The sequence below is a fragment of the Meleagris gallopavo genome, chromosome 7 (genome assembly GCF_905368555.1).
Source record: "Meleagris gallopavo chromosome 7, MGAL_WU_HG_1.1, whole genome shotgun sequence".
Classification (NCBI taxonomy): Eukaryota; Metazoa; Chordata; class Aves; order Galliformes; family Phasianidae; genus Meleagris; species Meleagris gallopavo.
This window is the reverse complement of record NC_139410.1, coordinates 6,564,286-6,583,085: the sequence shown is the minus strand read 5'-3', so window position 1 is coordinate 6,583,085 and position 18,800 is coordinate 6,564,286. Positions and strand designations below refer to the sequence as shown.

At 47.2% G+C, this 18,800-nt stretch overlaps 1 protein-coding gene across 1 annotated transcript in view; it reads right to left on the bottom strand.

The window, feature by feature from the left end:
• The window catches only part of COL6A3 (collagen type VI alpha 3 chain), a 54,210-nt gene that overhangs the window by 12,662 nt on the left and 22,748 nt on the right, over window positions 1-18,800 (bottom strand). The window contains 29 exon segments of the mRNA XM_010713244.4: window positions 549-1,042; window positions 1,209-1,220; window positions 1,333-1,369; window positions 1,483-1,515; window positions 1,656-1,718; window positions 1,852-1,914; window positions 2,020-2,055; window positions 2,312-2,362; window positions 2,693-2,755; window positions 2,969-3,031; window positions 3,204-3,266; window positions 3,499-3,561; window positions 4,276-4,311; window positions 4,755-4,808; window positions 4,944-5,009; window positions 5,741-5,803; window positions 5,930-5,983; window positions 6,085-6,129; window positions 6,242-6,268; window positions 7,103-7,174; window positions 8,135-8,188; window positions 8,604-8,696; window positions 9,892-10,037; window positions 10,378-10,456; window positions 10,934-11,280; window positions 12,037-12,639; window positions 13,026-13,628; window positions 14,392-14,988; window positions 16,032-16,652. Coding sequence (XP_010711546.2) covers window positions 549-1,042; window positions 1,209-1,220; window positions 1,333-1,369; window positions 1,483-1,515; window positions 1,656-1,718; window positions 1,852-1,914; window positions 2,020-2,055; window positions 2,312-2,362; window positions 2,693-2,755; window positions 2,969-3,031; window positions 3,204-3,266; window positions 3,499-3,561; window positions 4,276-4,311; window positions 4,755-4,808; window positions 4,944-5,009; window positions 5,741-5,803; window positions 5,930-5,983; window positions 6,085-6,129; window positions 6,242-6,268; window positions 7,103-7,174; window positions 8,135-8,188; window positions 8,604-8,696; window positions 9,892-10,037; window positions 10,378-10,456; window positions 10,934-11,280; window positions 12,037-12,639; window positions 13,026-13,628; window positions 14,392-14,988; window positions 16,032-16,652 — 4,601 coding nt within the window.

The window sequence follows — 18,800 nt, the reverse complement described above, 5'->3', positions numbered from 1 at the left end:
TAGGAGAAGGCAGCCTCGTGGCCAACTCTAAGGGATGCCCTGCACAGCATGCTGGTTTTGGTGTGTCCTATCTGGAGGAGCCTAGTACACCTGATGTCAGTTAGTGGGACTAGTTTAGACATGAAAAGGGTCAAGCACAGTGTTTAGCACGCTCAGTTAGGGCTCTTTTTTCTGCTTTAAATGTATATATCTCAGCTCTCCCTCTATTAAGGATGCTACCATAATTCTGCCTTTCCCCCCATCCATTTTCTGTCTTTCCTTCTCTCTGCAGAGGTGATCATTTTCATACCACACTAAGCATGTGGGGGCTGTGGTCTGGGAAACAACTCATCACAACATCACTAGAGTTTTGCAGCATGCATCTCAGATTTCTCTAACAGACATGCTGGATGAGTTTGCATAGCAATGCTTCTCAGCACTAAGCACTTGAAAGGCCTACAGAAGCCAACCAGCAGCTAGAAGAGCCAAGACAAACATGCCATCAATCTCCCAATGAACTGAACTGAGGTCAGGAGCAGAAAAGGAAAGAAAGGGTGAACAGCCCCAACCTCCAGAGCTCTTTCGAGAACCGCATCCTGCCTGCTGGTGAGGAACACAGGAGTGACCCCAGCGTCATAGAGCTTCAGCACGGCATCGTTGAGCTGCGGGGAGGCTCTCGTCTCCCCGTTGCTGAAAAAGACAGCCACCTTCCTCATGAGGAACCCACTTCGGGCACGCTTGAAGGTGTTCCTGGCCACAAAGGACATGGCAGTCTCCAGGCTGCGTGGCTTTGTGGTCAGGGTTGCCTGGAAGTTTTGGATCTGTTGGAGGAGGCTCGATTTCTTCCTGGCATCAGCAAAGCGGATCTCCGTGGTGACCTCATTGTTGTAGGTGACCAGGGCCACGCGGGCACCTCGAGGGCAGTTGCTCTCAGCAATGGTTAAGTTGCTGACCACTCTGAGCACCGTTTGCTTCATCCTGTTGAAGACATCCCTCCCGACACCTGAGGAGGTGTCAATAGCGAAGGCCAGCTCGGTTGGGAAGACAGGGCACTCCTTGGGACCTGCCAAAAACATGGGTTGGGAAAAAAATTGTGCCCCAGGCAGTTGTCAGGATGCAAGAACCACCTGCTCAGTGAAAGTCAATCATTCGTACCACACGTGTGGGGAAAACAACAGTTCTTGCACACGACAACATCAGGATGCAAAGGACTGAATATGGTAACTTACCATAGCAGCAAGCTGTGAAAAAGATAAGGGGGGGAAAAAAAGCAGTTCAGTCAGTGCCATTCGTGTGATGTGACTGGCATACAAGGGTAGCAATGGGGAATTAGCAAAGCACTGAGGTACTCACGGCATTTATCTTTGATGTTCTGCACAAGAGCACATTGCTTTAGGAAACAGGAAGAGAGAGAGTTAGAAAGGGCAAATAAACATGTGACAGAGCCAACAAAACAATATTTCAAAATAAGAAAAATAAGCATCAAAATGATGCTACACTTACACTGATGGATGGTCCTTTTTCACCTTTAAGTCCCTGTTAATAAAAATAATAAAAATAATTAAGTGTGATATGTAACTTCCATAGGCACGTTTTTCAACCCCTGGCACGCATAGGGACTGTCATATTTGTCATGCAGGCAATGAGGAGACTCCTGGGGTGCAATGAACACTTACAGATGGGCCAGGGTATCCAATCTCTCCCTTCTGACCAGGTGTGCCAGGATTTCCAGCGTCTCCCTAGAAAGAGAAGTCCTCTCTGTGAGTGTCTGCTGCAGGAATCCCAGAAGCATGAGTCAACCCCTAGAGGACATGTACACATCTTCCAGGATGTTCTTGCATAGGGGAAAGACTGTGTCAAAGTAATACTCACTCTGCGGCCTCTGTTTCCTTTAGGTCCAGGGCCTCCAGCACCACCACGGTCACCAGGTCCACCCTGGATGGGGACAAACAGAAATAGTAGCTCTCAATCTGCACAGGTCTTTAGGTCGTGGCTACACTGATTGGAAAAGGAACCCATAGTTCGTGGGCTGCATTGTACCTTGGGTCCTGAGTAGCCAATGAAGCCACGTTCTCCCTGAAAAAAAAATACATATATATAAAGTTTTATTTGAAAATAGGGTTTTAGAAAATGATCCTGTTTCTGTAGATGGATAAGTAACAACAAATTAAAATGATGGAGGAAAAGGTGGGAGAGACTGCAAATTCACCTTACAATTCTGCTCCTCATGTAGTTAACAAAAAGAGAAGAGCCACTCTTTTTGAGGTCTGACTGCTCTTCCTCATCCTTTCTAACTCATGATGATAGGCAGCTGTGTTGAGCACACACGTACCTTTCTGCCTTTAGGACCTGGGCCACCAATTCCATCTCGTCCATCATCACCCTAAAATTGGAAAACAAATGGCATTAATATTCAGTCATACTTGAATATCTTAAAGTTCACAGAGCCTGTGGTATCAATAGAGAAAAACACCAATGCCACAGGCCCTGAAAATTAGTTTTTAGAAAAGTAGTACAAAAAAGTGCTGTTTAAACAACAAGAATGAATTAAAGTCTGCTTAGAATACATACACAAGGTGTAAAACTACACTCATGCCTGGAGGGCATGGGGCTGATTTCCCTCTCTAATATTGTATTTTGAAGAGCAAAAAGTCCACCCGCAACCTAAACTCTCCGCTGTGAAGGCCTGTAGCTGGTCCATGACCACACTTACCATCTCTCCTCGTGGGCCTTGTTGTCCATTCGGTCCCTTGGGCCCAGGATTTCCAGGCTCACCCTGAAAACAGGAGCATCTGTTGAATCATACACCTCACCATCACTGGTGTCTTTTCACAGACCAGTGGTTTTTGCAGCAGAGTCACGTCTGCACCGCACAAACCAATGAAGATGAGTTAATTTTGCTCCAAGAGGTTCACCTCCAGTATTATTTAAATTCCTATGCTCCTCGTTGCTGTTTTGGTTCTGATTCCCAGAGTTCATTAAGACATACCTTTCGTCCCAGTGGGCCGATCCTGCCCCTTTCTCCAGGTGCTCCTGGTTGCCCACCACCAGCCTGGAACAGAAAGGAGAGGCACATTGTCAATGTGTCAGTACAACCTGCATGGCCATAGGAATCACGTGTCAACCGCTAGGGCTGGTGCCCCTCAAAGCACTGTAGGAAATTCAGTGGGATGTCTGGGCTGAGACCTGCTGGCCCCTGGCTGAGAATGGGCAGAAGGACTCACCCTGGGCCCGGGGACACCTTGCTCTCCCCTGATGCCTGGAGTGCCAATCTGGCCAGGTGGGCCCTGTGCAGAAGAAAGGAGAGATATGTCAACATGCATAGGGAGAGAGACACACCAGCACAACCAGAAACTGGGAGGGAAAGCAAACTCCTCAGCACCCGAGAGGTGGCTTCCGAATACATGACGCCTTGGGAACTGCACACCAATCCCACCAGCCCTCACTTCCCAAGCCCTGGGAAGGGGTAATGCAACAGCACGCTGCCACAAGATGTATGTTTTGCTTTCTCTCACTGACCTGTGGTCCTCTCATGCCTTGTTCTCCAGCTGGCCCTGGCTGGCCAAGTGCACCCTTGGTACCCTGGAGGTGCAGAACAGCACAGGTTAACACAGGACACATGGCAAGGGGCAGGGGATGTCAGGGCATGGAAAGCTGCTTTATGGCTATGTGAAGGGCAGGGGAGAACAGTTTTTATTTGTTTATTTTGTAGAATGAGAATGAGCATGGAAATAGTGGAGAGATTTGCCGCAATCAATGAGTGTCAATCTATACTTGGCTATTATCTATTATCGTTTATGCTTTGACCCAAGTATGCTGCCTGGTCTGGTATGGGAAGCAGCCATCAGCCTGATTTCACAGCAGCAAGAGGGAGCCTGTGGAACTGCAGGGGGATTTGGAGGTGAGACAAAGCAGGGAAGAGGAAGCAAATCCTGCAGAAGGAGGCACCAGTGCCAGACCTGTAGTGTAAATGCTAGGTCATGGCCTGAAGCAGTGATTGAACAGGTGGTGGGAAGGCAGGGGAGCTCAGGTGCAAGCAGTGTACCTGAGTGACTGTAAGGGATGGAGCCAGGATCCACCCCTTCCCAGACCTCTTTTAAGGGTTGGCAGTGGAGGAGCAGGTACCTCACCTCACTGGAGGTCCCCATCTACCTGAAGCCTTCTAAGGGTAAGTAGACTTTTTCCTTTGATTCTGTGTCTGCTGCATTTGGGCTTGTCCTCACTTGCTGCAGACTAGGACTTTGCTACCTGCTATCACTGCTGTGTTTTCTATCACGTTACTATACAGATCCTTACCTTGACTCCTATTGGCCCCCTGCGTCCTGCCATGCCCTGTGAGTACAGAAACAATGGGATATGTTAGGCAAGGATGTAAGCAGGCACACTTCTCTATTGCCTTCAGGATAGCACATCTCCTCTACTTCTTATTGCAAAATTGATTTTGAATAGTTTACTGGGGACAGAGGGAGAGAGAAATCTATGCTCCATGTTGTGCCAGCTATTGCAAACCAAGCTTTGGCATGTTTTCTCCTTCATTGCAGCCCCTTGTCCCCATACATAGGTGAGTTGCTCAGTCACATGCATAGCAGTGTGTTTTGCTTCTGCCAAGGTGCTAGCAGCAGCAAAACACATCCCAGCTATATGTTTTCCTTTTGAGTGTGGTTCTTTTCTCCCTACAACTGTGACTTCTGACACTTGTGAAATTAATCAAATGGGAAGCCAGGAGAGGATGGAGATGTTTTTGAAACAGCAGCCCTGCAGATCCAGCATCTCACCTGCCTCCCGACTCCTCCATCTGGGCCTCTCTGCCCTGCGGGTCCAGGCTCTCCCTAAAGGAAAATGCACAAGGGGTGAGATAAATTCAAGGAGCTTGCACCTTTTTTGGCAGCATCTTTTTCTCTTACTTTCTCTGTCCCACCTCATTGTGTAAACAAAAACAACAAAAGACAACAAAGAAGCTTTACCATTTGTCCGATTTCACCCTTTTGGCCTCTGGTTCCCCGCTGAGTATTATCTGCTCCTGAATCTCCCTGAAAGCAATGGAGCAATGAGAAACAGCTGTGTGAGCAAGACAAGAAGCTTGGACATCACAAATTGCTCTGATATAGCTCGTAACCAACAATTTCTTTTTTTCCTCTTTTTGACTGAATTAAGTGAAGTGCACAGTTCTGGTGGTTTGAGGCAACCATGGCTTTTCAGCTGAGAAATAATAACATTGAGAAGAGAAAGGGAATTTCTAAGAGATTGAAGCAATGAGTGACAGCTTGGTATCCTGAGGCATGTGTTCCCAATCTTTGGGTCCTTTGTCTGTTACTGGACCTACCCCTTGCCCATTCAATAGCAAATATCCCTTGGTAGTGTCTTGTCATAAAACCACTGCACAATCAGAAGGCTTTGGGCTCTCAGATTTACCATTTCACATAGCTCTCCTCCTCAACCAGGACAGGTTGTTACACAAAAACAAGCTGGCCTGAAAGTTTGTCTTTGAGAACTCACTGTAAGAGTTGTCCTGGTTCCAAGGGCAGGGAGGCTTCTTGTGGCACAGTAAGTGGGCAGGGTGCATAGACTGAACAAGCTCATGCATTATAAACCACTGCCAACAGCATCTGGGCTTCAGGCTACAAGGCTGAGAGCTGTTGCTTCTGGTCCAGCAGCATTCAGTAACCCTGAGTACATGCTCACTGCTTGCAGAAGACACCTCTCCACCCCTCCCCCTAAGACTTGAGTGAGGAGATTGAGAAGCTCCCTCAGCAATGCTTACCGGGTCTCCACGGAGCCCACGGTCACCTCGCTCTCCTCGTTCACCTTTGGCTCCTTTATTACCCTGGGGGAAAGGAGGGAGAGTTAGCAAGAGCCTCCACCAGCTCCCTAGCCCCAAAGGGAGCAGAGGACCTTCCACCCTCTCCATGCTCCCTTTCTCCCTTTGTAATGGTCTGTGACAAACACCTACCCTCCTGCCAGAGAACCCCTTCTCTCCAGAGGAACCAGGCAAGCCTTTGTCTCCCTGTGAAAGAGCAGGAGTATTTTAGGAGAGTGCTTGCTATTTCCATGGCTTTTTCACCTGAACATCACGTTATAAAGAGAAGTGTGCTGGGAATGACTGACCTCTTCTCCATCAATGCCATCCAGACCCATTTCTCCCAGTTCACCCTGCAGAAGAGATGTGGGGGGCAAATGGTCACCAAAGAAAAAGAGGACCAGGGAGGGGGATGCTGATGCATCCTCACGCTCACCACTGTGTGAGGAGGATATAGTTCCATACCTTCTCTCCTGGGAATCCCCGAGAACCCTAAAGGGATGAGAAAAAGGAGTTAGTGTGCTGCTCTCTGGGCAATCTCTGTGGATGGTGGTGGGGAAGAGGGGCAGACCCAGAGCCAGGATGGGCTGGGATGGACAAGGTGTTCTGCAAGGGGGTTAACAATCCCTCACTTCTCCTGTGCAAACCTTCAGCTGTCTGCTGACCACTCATACTGAGATAAAATATGTGCATCATGGGTTTTAGCCAGCTGACCCAGTAAAATAGTTTATTCCATAGACGTAACTCTTTCTCCATAGATAATGAGTTGGATTACCACTGACTTTGCTTTTTCCCTACGCCCCATCTTAAATGGATCCAGACCTCGGGGGCCACAGAGAGCATCAGTTTTGTCCAAGGCTGGGCAGCTTTTTAAAGACTCCCAGTAGCTCAGCTGCAACTAATGGGCCTTGGTTCAGGCACTCCTGTACTCCCTGCCAGAGAATCCTGCTGTCAGAGCAAACGGTATGAAACAGCACTTTCATATCACTGAATATTACCCACGGATATTAAATCTTTCACCACCTTTTCTAGCTTGTGGCACGGCTGCTGTCCTGAGTCTTGGCTCAAGGATCCCCTCCAAAGCAGCAGTAATGGCTCACTTTTTCTTCCCCCTCTTCAACACCAAATCCTGCCTGCAGGTTGAGCCTGGATTAGCAGTCTCTTTTTTGCTCCTCAGAGCCATGTGATACACACTGGGAGCTTTGATGCGTGGTCAGGTGGACGCTGGTGTGGACTTTGTGTCTGCTGCACAACATTCTAAAGCAGCAGTGGACTTCCCCCAGCTGGATGCAGTATCTGTGCCATGCAGGCTCCTTCCAGGCATACCTTGGTTCCTCTGTGCCCAGGGCACCCTTGGAAGCCCTGTGTCCCGTTCACTCCTGGAGGTCCACGTTCACCCTGTGCACAGAGGAGAAAACATAATGGTCAAGGTTTGCCTCTGCATGCATATCTTTATCTATTGCACTTATTGGCAAGCGAGGGAGGTACTTTATCCTAAGCCACAGAGAATTAAGTTTTGAAGGTCAGAGTTCAGACAATGCACTAGGACTATCTCTTGTCCTCAGCATTCATCGTATAGAGGTCATCCTTACTGCTCGGAGAGACGCATCCTTGCCAAGCTCTCAACTTTGAGAGATCTTCCTCCTTCCAAAAAATGACAAGAACCCCTCAGAGCTCAACAGAGACGACTAACCCAATCCTGACCTTGCATCTGACTGCAGAATTTGGCCCCTGCTTGTGATATTGGGAAAAGGAGTGCACCATCAGCCCCTTGGCCTCAGCTTCACCCCCTGGGCGTGATGCGTGGGGAGATGTTTGTTCCAGCATTGACACGGGATTCGTGAAGTAAGAGTTTGGAAGAAGCCGTGCTAAGAAGAAATCATAGGACTCATACTGGCTGTCACCGTGATGGATTGGAACACCCCTTTGTGGTCTGACACTTGGACTTGTTCGGCTCTTCCAGCTGCATTCAATATGGGTACTTTGGAGTAGGCTTTGTGGCTTTAATGCAGCTGAAGATTTTACTGTGTTGGTGCTTGCTGTGTCCACAACACCCTGCCCTGCTTGGAGGTAGCTGGGACCAGCTGCAAACCTCCCCAGCTGCCTCTAAGGAACAGCACAGAGCCAGGTCAGCCTGCAGCATGGGAGCTATTCCCCACTGCTCTCAATGAGCAGCCGGGACCTGGACCAGCAGCTCAGCCATCACATGGGAAGGACACAAAGTCCTGCCTGCTCTCTTGTCATCCCACCCCCGCATCCCCTGCAGAAAGTATTTAGAAAAAGGCCTCTGAATGCTTTGCTGTGGTGAGGTCTCTGATTTGAGCAGTACTGAGTACTTGGAACAGAGCAGTCACTCACCGGTCCTCCTTCATCTCCAGGATAGCCTCCGTAGCCAATATCACCTGTAGCACCCTAGGAGAAAATACAAAGCATTTTTTGTTTTCATCCTAGTGCTGCGAGCCACCTCTAAATTGACATTTAGGATTTCAGCACACAGCATCTGCATGATCGCCTCCATAAACAAGGCAAGGAAAGCAACCACCCTGCTTTGGTGTCCCCAGGTTGTCTTATGGGACGCTTTTCTCTCCTTCCCTCCTGCCCTCCCTTCCATATCAGTTGGTTAACAGCACACAGGCTGTGAGAAAAAGAAAGAAGAGCAGTTCTCAACTGCTGTGGATGGCCCAGAGGCAATTTTACAATGGAGGGGAGGAGTGAGAGGAACACAACCTCCCCGTGAGCACCACCCAGTGCAACGTGCACAACCTGCATGTCCACCCACCCATCACCGCCATGTCGGATGCTGTCCTCTTCAGATGAAGTGACCTACCTTTGGTCCTATGGGGCCGGGAAGACCTCTGTCCCCTCTCTGCCCTGAGCACTTGCAGTGGACCCCACAGCACGTCCTTTCTGCAATGTTATCCTGTGAGAAAACACAGATGGCACAACTGAATGTTGGGTTCTCTCCACCAGAAAACAGTCACAGCAGTGTGAGAAAGAGGTGTGTGATGGCATAAAGATTAGATTGCTTGTTTAGGGGATATCAACATTCTGCTTGGGCAGTAGTCACAGAGGGCATTTAGTAGGAGACCAGTCCCCAGAACGGTGCCTGTCGCTGAAGAGAGCAATCTCATCTCTGTAGAAACAAATCCAAGCTGTGGAGTAGGGCAGGAGAAAGCAGTTCACCAGCAATCCACGGGCTGAGAACAATTAGCAAGCACGCAGCAAGAGGAAAAAATAAGAAGATATGAATTCAGAGAAATCACAGCTTGGTTTTGCATCATCCACTAGAAAGAAAAAATCCTTTTCTTTGCCAAGTACATTGCTGGCTGCAGATGCCTCCTGCCAGCTTTGCACATTTACATTTTGAAAGGATTTTCCTAGTCAAAAGAACTACACGGGGATGGGCTGAAGAGTAGCTCTTATCCCAAAAACCATGGTTCACTTCCAAGTGGCTGCACTTGGCTCTGCAGAGAAGGGCCCATCGAGGTTGTAATAGCGGATTAAGCCTAATTTTTATTAAAGCTGCTGGAAAAGGAGGTTAACAAATCTAGAGCAGATGTGAAGTTAGGGGGAGCTGCACGTGTAAGGGATGATAGCAAATTAGTTTTCAATAGGCTCGAGAGAGGATATATACATGGAGTGGAGGTAAATTTATGAGCTTCTACCTGGAAGAAAAAGAACTACCGTTTGTAAGAAACACGGCTAACACATAGGTACTGTATCAACTCCAGGAAGAAACCTAGAAAGTTATGTTTATGCAGGAGATTTAGCACTGACAATGCATGATGGTGCATCACCCTCAAGCCTTTAGTTTCGTGCTGGTGCATATGTGGATTGTTAAGCTGTTCCATTTGATTTAGTCTCAGTGGGCTTTGTGCTTTGCAGCCTGAACGGGAGAAGCCTTACTGCAGGAATGGCACAGGACAGAACAGCACCAGGATCTGCTTTTCATTAATTTGCTATGGCATCTGTATAAAGAGCAGACATGAGCTAGGGAGGGGGAATGGCCGGAGCCAAGAGGGTGTGATTCAGCGGCACTCCAGACCTGCAGCACATCCAGCCTTTGACTTTTCCCCAGCATTGCAAGGCAGCGCTGCCTGTGCCAAGTGACTTACAAGCTGCTCTGCCAACTCGAAATCCAAGTCCAGGAGATTAACTCTCAGCGGCCTGTTGTAGGTGAAACCCCGCCCGAACTCCAGCTGCATCACTTCCTCAAAGTTTTTCACTCGATCCAAGCCAACGAAGAGGAGAGCATGGACACCTGAAAGCAGAAGGAGCTGTGATGAGACACGGTGCTCTGCAGAGCGTGCACAACCTCACCTGCAAAGCGCGGTTGTTCTCAGCCTCTCCAGTTGCAAATGGAAGTTTTTTGACCAAGAACAAATACACTTGGTGCAAGTTCCCCCCATGCTTAGGTACTAGCTGGTATCTAAATATCACGGGAAGGTGATGAAAAAACAGCAATATGTGTACAAGTCACTGACGTACTGAAATCCTTATTCAGTGCTATCAAAACACGGCTGATCAGTGAAAAACAGTGTTAAAGCATGTGACATGTTAATGCGGCCTCCATCGTCACTTTCTCAAAAAGTAAAAATTACCTTGTCTACGCAAATCAGCCGAGGCAGTCTTCATCTGATCCAAGGAGTCGTCTGTACCATCTGTAAAATGGATTACCACCTGGGAGAGAAACAAATCGACGTTGGGACCTGGAGATTTTCTGGTGTGAAATCACAGAATCATTCAATTATAGAATCATAGAATTCTTGGAGTTGGAATGCAATCGTGAGCAACCTGGAGAGCCTTCGTCCAAGGGAGATTTTGTCCAAGCTGAGATGGGAGAATTGCTCCTCCTTTCCCAACTTTGCTGGACATGAGTCTATGCATTTCTGTGCCAGATTTATGTGCATCGTATCAGACAGGTGTGAAAGGTGTGTGGCCAAGCAGTGCCTCTGGGCCCTGGCTGCTCAGCAATGACCAGGGCAGGGCACTGACAGTGCTGGGAGGCCACAGGGAACAAGCAGGTGACCAAAAGTCAGGTTTTTTCTTATGAATACACTTTATTGACCAAAATCAAAGAGCAGCCTTCCTTCTCAACCAAAATATACCAGAGGGCAGCTTTCCTGTCCAACACTATCAGCCTTGGTTTTGACTTACCTTGGTGCTGCCAGAGGGTGCTGATCTGAACTTGTTCTGGTAGGATTTCAGCGTCTCAGCTGTGAGGAAATAGGGTCCGCGGGTGCGCATGCCTTGGAACCTCTCAAAGAGCTCAGGCTGGTACTCAGAAAAGTCCAATCCCTCCACGGGTCCCCCCCGGGACTGGGCCATGATGGCCACCCTGACATTGGGCGCCTGGCTGCCAGTACAGCTGATTTTCTGCATCTGTGTTATTCTGTTCAGCACAGCCTCGACCCTGGACTCCAGCCCTCTCTGGGAATTGAAGATGTTTTGGCCGGCTCCGACATCTGACACATCGAAGCCAAGAATCACATCTAAGTCGCAGTCTGAAAGGGAAACGTGGAAAGAGAGGAGAGCGTCACTGTTGAGCAATGCAACAGATGATTTTCAAGCAACAGTGACAGAACCAAAGAATGGCTGAAGTGGGAAGAGATCTCTAGGTACCTCTGGCCCAACCCCAGCTCCAGCAGAGACAGAGCAGAGTGCCCAGCACCACATCAAGGTCACTTAGAAAGGTCTCTACAAGTTTCTACAGCCTCTCTGAGCAACCTGTGCAAATGTTCAGACTTCCCTAATCCTGTTAGACATTGGGTGGAAGGTTGGACTAGATGATCTCAGCGGTCTTTCCAACCATCACTATGATTCTATGATTTCAACAGATGGTCTCTGAACAAAGAAATGCTACTGTTTGATATACAAGTTCTGTGGACTTCCTCTCATCACAGCAACCATAATCTGGGTCAAACAGGATCAGACAGGCAGGAGCCCCTCTGATATAGCAGCAGAGGGTCAGTAGTTTGGGGCTAGCCCATTCCTGAGGTGAAGCCATCTCCATCAAGCAGTGTCTCCTATCTCCTGTGCCACAGCCTGTCCTATCTTTAATTCTTCCACAATTGCAGTCCTGAGGTGACAGTGCACAAGTCATTCATGTGCTGAAGCTCCTGTACAAAGGGCTGATCACCACGTTCTTGGAGGAGGTCCAAGCTCATGCCTGGACTCAGCTATAGGCAAGCTGGAGGAGTCCATCAAAATGGACTCCAACTGGGAGTAACCTGAACATTTTATGCAAGGATGGTGCTTACCTCTCGTCACGTCTGTCGTTCCTGGGCACAGTTTCTCCTCCATAGCAGCTGCCAATGTAACCAAGACCTGCTCATTCAGTTCAGATAACTCCTGAGCTGTCGACACTCTGAAGCTCGTGGCACTCTCGCTGGCCAACTTGCTGACTTCCTCCAAGTCGATGTTCCTTACGCCAACTGCAAACACCTTGACACCTTTCTGTGCGACTTCCATGGAAGCACCCTGCCCATCATCTGAAGATTTCCCCCCTGTGATGATGAAGGCGATCTGAGGCACCCTCTGGTCAATTCGGCTGCCGGCCTCCTTTACAAAGTGTTTTGCCTGAAGGTGCCTGATGGCTGCACCAGTGTTTGCCACTCGGCCACCTTTGTAGATCACTTTGTTGATGGCATCTAAAATCTGAGGTTTGGTGGAGTAATCCTTGAGGAAAAACTCATCAGTGACATCAGAGTTGTACTGTGCCAGTCCTACCTGGATGGAGTCACCATCCTCATAGATGGCATCCACTATAGAATACACAAACTGGAGAACTTCCTGGAAGTTATCTCTTCCCAGGTTGATGGAGCCATCCAGCAAAAACACAATGTCAGCCTGCTTTTTGCCTCCTGAAAAAGAAATTACAAAAAAATCAAAATGGCTAATCATTGTTTGCGACATTTATAATACTTATGGTGCTTAGTGCTATGTCAGATAGCATTGCATTTCTCTCTCCTTTCAAACTTCTAAGCTTTGTTGGTCTTTGGAGTGATTTTACATGCATACATGATAAAACCTTTTACACAATGTTTTTATTACACCTCATGTTTTCATGATAGCCTCATCTCTTTTCAAATTCTATGCTTTCCTGTGATCCACAAAATCATCTTCAAAGTGTTCTTCAAAGCAACTTAACTTTTGGGGATTAAAAAGAGTTATGGAGCCATTTACACATTGTACAAACTCTGTCTGTGTTATATTGAGAAAAGCCTGCAGGATACATTAGCAATCTTACCAGGTCCTGGATATCCGGGGCTTTCTGTTGTAGGTACTGGAAGCTCTTCAAGAATGTTCTGCACCCTTCTTTCTAAAGTGGGCAGCCCTGTGAAGTCCTGTACTACAAGCACACGGCCAGGATCATTGGTAATGACCTGCAACTGGTTCCTGTCTACATTCCTGGCTCCTACACCCAGAGGTTGAATACTCGTTGAAGAAATCACATTAGCAGGCCTGTTGACATCATCCTGGGACTGATCTCCAAGGATGACAACTAGATGCTGGGGCACTCCATCTTCTATCCTGCTCCCTGCAGACTTGATGAAGTAGTTCTTCACCACGTAGTCTAGGGCTTTGCCAGCGTTCACGGGGTACCCTCCTCTAAGCCGTAAGCGGCGGATGGCTTGCAATACGGCGTTTTTAGATTTGTGGGTTTTCAAGAAGAACTCAGGGAAGACGTTATTGCTGAACTGAACCACTCCAATCCGCACTTTGTTCGGCCCAACATCAAGCTGCTGAACGATTCTGCTGATGAAATCCCGAATGTGAGCAAGCCCATCAGTCCTAACGCTGTCGGAGCTATCAATAAGGAAGACTACATCCTTTTCCTCACCAGAAACATCTGCCGGGAAGCAAAAAGAGGGGAAATTATTTGTGCGCCAAGTCTTTGCTTAGACTTTTCTGCAGGATTTCTGTGCTATATCTTCTCAGGTAATGTAAAACTGCATGGTATATTTTACCCAAATTTAGGCACGGTGCTTTGTGGAGCTCATCCACAAGGGCTTGTTTGCAAGTGCATGCATGCATTAGTGACTTGCCTAATATTCTAAGCGTGTACTACTCAGACCCTTATCATCTGAGGGTGGTGATGCATTGGAACAGGTTGTTCAAGGAGGTTGTGGATGCCCCATCCCTGGAGGCATTCAAAGCCAGGCTGGATATGGCTCTGGGCAGCCTGGTCTGGTGGTTGGCAACCCTGCACATAGCAAGGGGTTGAAACTGGATGAGCATTGTGGTCCTTTTCAACCCAGGCCATTCTACAGTTCTATGATTCTATGATTATCCGTTTCATTCTTCAACACTCTTGTCTGCATTTGGCAATGTTTCTAGCTCTGTTTTGCCAAAGACTTATGTCTTTCTCTTAGTGAGCCACTAAATGGGAACATGCAATCAAGCACCTTGCAGTCTTTGACTTGAAAATAAAAATAAGTTATATATTTAGGTACTAAGGAAAAATTTCTGCATGTTTAGATGTGGTCTCCAAAAGCAGTATGTGTGCTGCCCCCACTTTTAACTAAGAAAAGAAGGAATTGAAAATCGTTTACCCAGTAGTGTAATATTTACTTGAATAGCAACAGAGGCAGCTGGTAATGACAGGGTCTTACCTGGAACTGTCACATCTCCCAGGAGTTGTCTGATTTGGTCCGCACTCAGGGTTTCAATAGGAGCCAGCAGCTTCTGTTCAAGGCTGGGCAGTTCCTGGAAGCTGGAGACTTGGAACACATAATCAGGGCTAAGGGAAATCTGCACCATCTCCTCAGGATCCATGTTCTTTGCGATGACCAGAGGTGCCACTCCTACTTGTTTGACTTGCACCGATGGGAATTCTAAGTCATCATCAGACTTGCGGGAGGAGAGGATAACCAAAAACTGAGGGACACCCTCTTCTATGCGGCTCCCAGAGGGACGGGTGAAGATGGTTTTTGCCACAAATTCAAGGGCTTCTCCCACGTTCACCTGCTGGCCACCCCGTGGCCGCAGCCGCCTCACTGCACCTTGCACCTCATCCTTGGTGGAATGAGCATTGAGTAGGAACTCCACATGGGGATGTTCACTGAACTGGACCACTGAAACCCGGGTGGTGTCAAAGCCCACATCCAGGTTGTTCACTATCCTCTCAATGAGGTCACGGATAAGGTAGAACTCCTGGGCGGCGTAGCGGGAGCCATCGACCAGGAACACAATATCCCTCTTCGCACCCGCTGTGGAAAAGAAAGAAGGAGTCAAAAGATGTTATCAAGCATTGCTTATGGAGAGCAGCTAATGTCATCATCATCTACATCACTGGCCTATGCTTTGGGAAAAGGCCTGTTGTTTCTTCCCTTACGATTTCTCCTGGGAGCCCCAGAGACTAGGCCAGTCTACTAGGCACATCCCGAGGCAGTGCAAGAACAGCAGTTTCGAGAGAAAAGGAAGCAAGAGAGAGCAAGAGAATCTTAGAACATTAATTCCCAGTGGGATCTACACACAAGGAAATGTAGCATGGTGATCCTTACTCAGGCCAGGCTGCCACACAAGCCATTCCTCTTTCCTTGTCTTTCTCCTCTAAGATAGATTTTATCCCATGATTCTCTCAGTAATTCAGGTCAGAGTCTGAATTATCACTGAATATTACATTGACAAGTGGGGCTTGGGGAAAACAATCTGACTTTGAAGGGAAGGAACAGATAGAGTAGAATGGTGAATTTCGAAGGGATTGATTTGGGTTGGGTATCCTTCATGCCCTCAGGACGAGTGAGTGCTGGCTGGAATTCATTCAAAGTGAGACCAGAAATGGAAGTTTCTGATTCTTTTCCATTTTCCTTTCCCCCTGTGAATGAGCGTAGCAAATGTTAGACACATCAGAAGAAGGTCTTAAATTTAGCAGAAAGGTGACGTTGGTATGTAGTTGTGTGAAGGAATCCCTGTAACATCTAAACGATGCCATTTCCTTTTTGGGAGGAATAGTACGGACTGAAATAACAGTTCATTGAATTAAAATAAGATTAAAATCCTGGCATCCACTTTGTGTGTCTTCCATGTTGATGTAACATGGATCACTTTGTAGGACTGTGATTAAGGGTGGGTCAGCTTAATGTCACAGCTCCTACTAACCCTAAGTACATCAGAAAATACATTAACAGTGAGACCAAGGTGGATGTAGAGCCGTGACCATCTCTGCTTTTCTGTTTGTGTTGCAACCATGATGTTACTAAACATCATATTTTGCCGCTGGCTCTTGGTGCAGACACAAACTTCTTCTCACCTGGGCTGGGTGATGTAAAAACCAGATCAGGGGCAAGTGACTCTATTTCTTTCTTGGTCAGTCGGATGACTCTGTTGGACACGGCCTGTTGCACTGAATCCAGCTGGCTGAAGTCAGGTACAGAGATAGCAAAATCCGGGAGGAAGGAAATCGTCTGAAGCTCTGTGAGGTCGGCGTTTCCAATCCCAATGCCGAAGGGCACTGTGCCACTCGTCTTGAGGACCACCGAGGGCCTCCTCACATCATCCTGGGATCGGTCAGCAGTGAGCAGGATCAGGAACTGCGGGACGCCCTCAGCTATCCTGCTGCCACTCGACACGGTGAACACGTTCTTGATGAGATAGTCGAGGGCTGCTCCAGTGTTCAGAGGAGATCCTCCCATAATTGTCAGAGCCTGGATGGCACTGACTAAATCGGCTTTGTCTTCATAGGCATCCAGCAAGAACTCAGGTTGTATGACGTTGCTGTACTGCACAATGGCCACACGGACCTTGTCACGGCCAATATCAAGGCTTTCGACAACTCTTTCCACAAAGGTCTTCAGGAGAGGGAAACCTCTTCTGACACCATCCGAGCCATCGATTAGAAACACCACATCCTTCTTCTCACCTCTCTCAACTACTGTTTGAGACAAGTAAGGGAAGGGAGAATAAGTGAGATTCTCTTTTGAAGTGATTGTTCTCTGAATTCATTGAACCAAAGGAGTACAGAAGTGTAAGGAGAGGACAGCGAGGTGTCAGAATGGGTTTTTCAGTTAGTTTGCAATAGGGTGCAATCCCTGGTGAGGAGGCAGATGGGTGGAAGTTGGTGGAAACTACAGTGCAATGTCTGCAGTGCCTTATCCACCAAGTCATAGAATCATAGACACATAGGAAATAGGGTGCCAAGGGCCTCCAGGTGTCATCCTCTACCTGAGGGATTTTGGCTGACAGATAAATCTGGTTTTCAGAAGGAAATGTCTTTCTATGATTACTGCAGAGGGGGTGCTGACAGGGAGCCAGCAGACAGGGAGACAACAGCTTTTCTCAGGCATCACTGACCTCAGAGAAAGATGATCCTGCACATGCCCAGACAAAATAAGAACTTGCCGAAAAGCACATCCAACTGAAAATGCTGAGCTGCTTTTCTGAAATACAAGTCACTGTGTTTGTTTTTTGTTTTTTGTTTCTTTTAAGTTTGAACTTTCTTCAAGGGCAAAGAATAATAATGGTGAGCTAACACTCAGTATTTATTATTTATATAACTCAGAGATCAGGCAAATTGTTGTTGAATTCTGCTGTTGGCTAATGGAATTGCAAAACTTTGGCTCAGCCACACAGAAAACATCACTGCATTTCAAACATCAAGCAGAAGAATGGCATCCCCATTGCTTTTTCATAGCAATGGTCATTGGGACAACAGGGGCATGAACTGTTCCCCTGAAGGAAATGTTTTATGTTCATGAATGCTTGAAATATAAAAAGTTATCAAGGGTAACTGAAATCTTAATACAGACTTCAGGAAAAGCTTATTACGTAGGAAGAATGTCAGAAATTTGGTAGATTAATACATAGGGCTGGAATATTAAAATAGCTTGTTGAGCAAGGCAAGTAGGAAGAGGGAGCAGACACTGCCTGGCATATCCTGGTTTCATATAGCTCTTCTGAAGCTCAGGAACAGAGGAAAAGAGGCCTAACAAAAGTCTCTAGGTAGAAGAAAAATTATGTGTACACTGATGAGGTGGGTCAAGAATACTAGGAAAAGGAGGTGGGTGCAGCTCCTGGGGAGCAGCTAGTGGAATTGGTTGCAGTATCTTGTTGTCAAAGGAATTTTAAACCCTCAGTCTGCTGGGATTAGTTTGCAGAATGCAAGCTTCTTAACAACATTAAAGACATCTAGCTATCCCTCTGAAAAACAGTGTAAATCAAGAGCTCTTCATGGAGCATGAGAGGATTGACATAAAAGCACAGATGGGATCAGATTACTAAGAAGTAATACTCCAAACCAGCACAGAGAAAATGAGAATGGCCAAAAGCACAAACTGAGATCTAGCAAGAAGCATCTGCAGTAGCAGAGATCTGATTTGTAAGTAACTTGCAATAAAAGGAAGATCAAAAAGAGCCTGGTCATCCACAAAGTGAAGGCTCCAGGCAGACAATGCCAACATGGGCAAAATGTTTAATGCCTTTTAACTTCCACCTCCCAAATAAAAGTACAGATACTTCCAGCAACAATGGGATATGGTTTCTGTCTCATGTAAGAGAAGATCAGCTTAAGAATATTCAAATGTCCTTATTTATACCCTACTTTTCAAACAAATTGAGCCTAATGAACTAATCTTAGGAGACTGAGAAGGTTACACAGCTAGAGACATAATGACTAAGAAAAGACATAGAATTGTTTGAGTTGAAAGGGACCTTTAAAGGCCATCTAGTCCAACTCTTCTGCAATGAACAGGGACACCTACAGCTCCATCAGGTGTCCAGAGCCCCATCCAGCCTGACTTTGAGTGTCTGCAGAGATGGGGCATCCACCACCTCTCTGGGCAACCTGTGCCAGTGCTTCACCACCCTTGTATACATGGCAAGCTGAAAGTGAATGAAAGGTGGTCAAACAAAACACAAGAAAGAGCTAACACCTGTATTCCTTCTGAATTGAAAGAGATGTACGTGGATTAAGCCGTAACAAGAAAGGCAGAGGATTGACACTTATGTCAAATATCTACCAATGAGGATATTCCATCAATTGCATCGATTGATTAGAGAGGCCAGAGGAATTTTCTGTACTAGA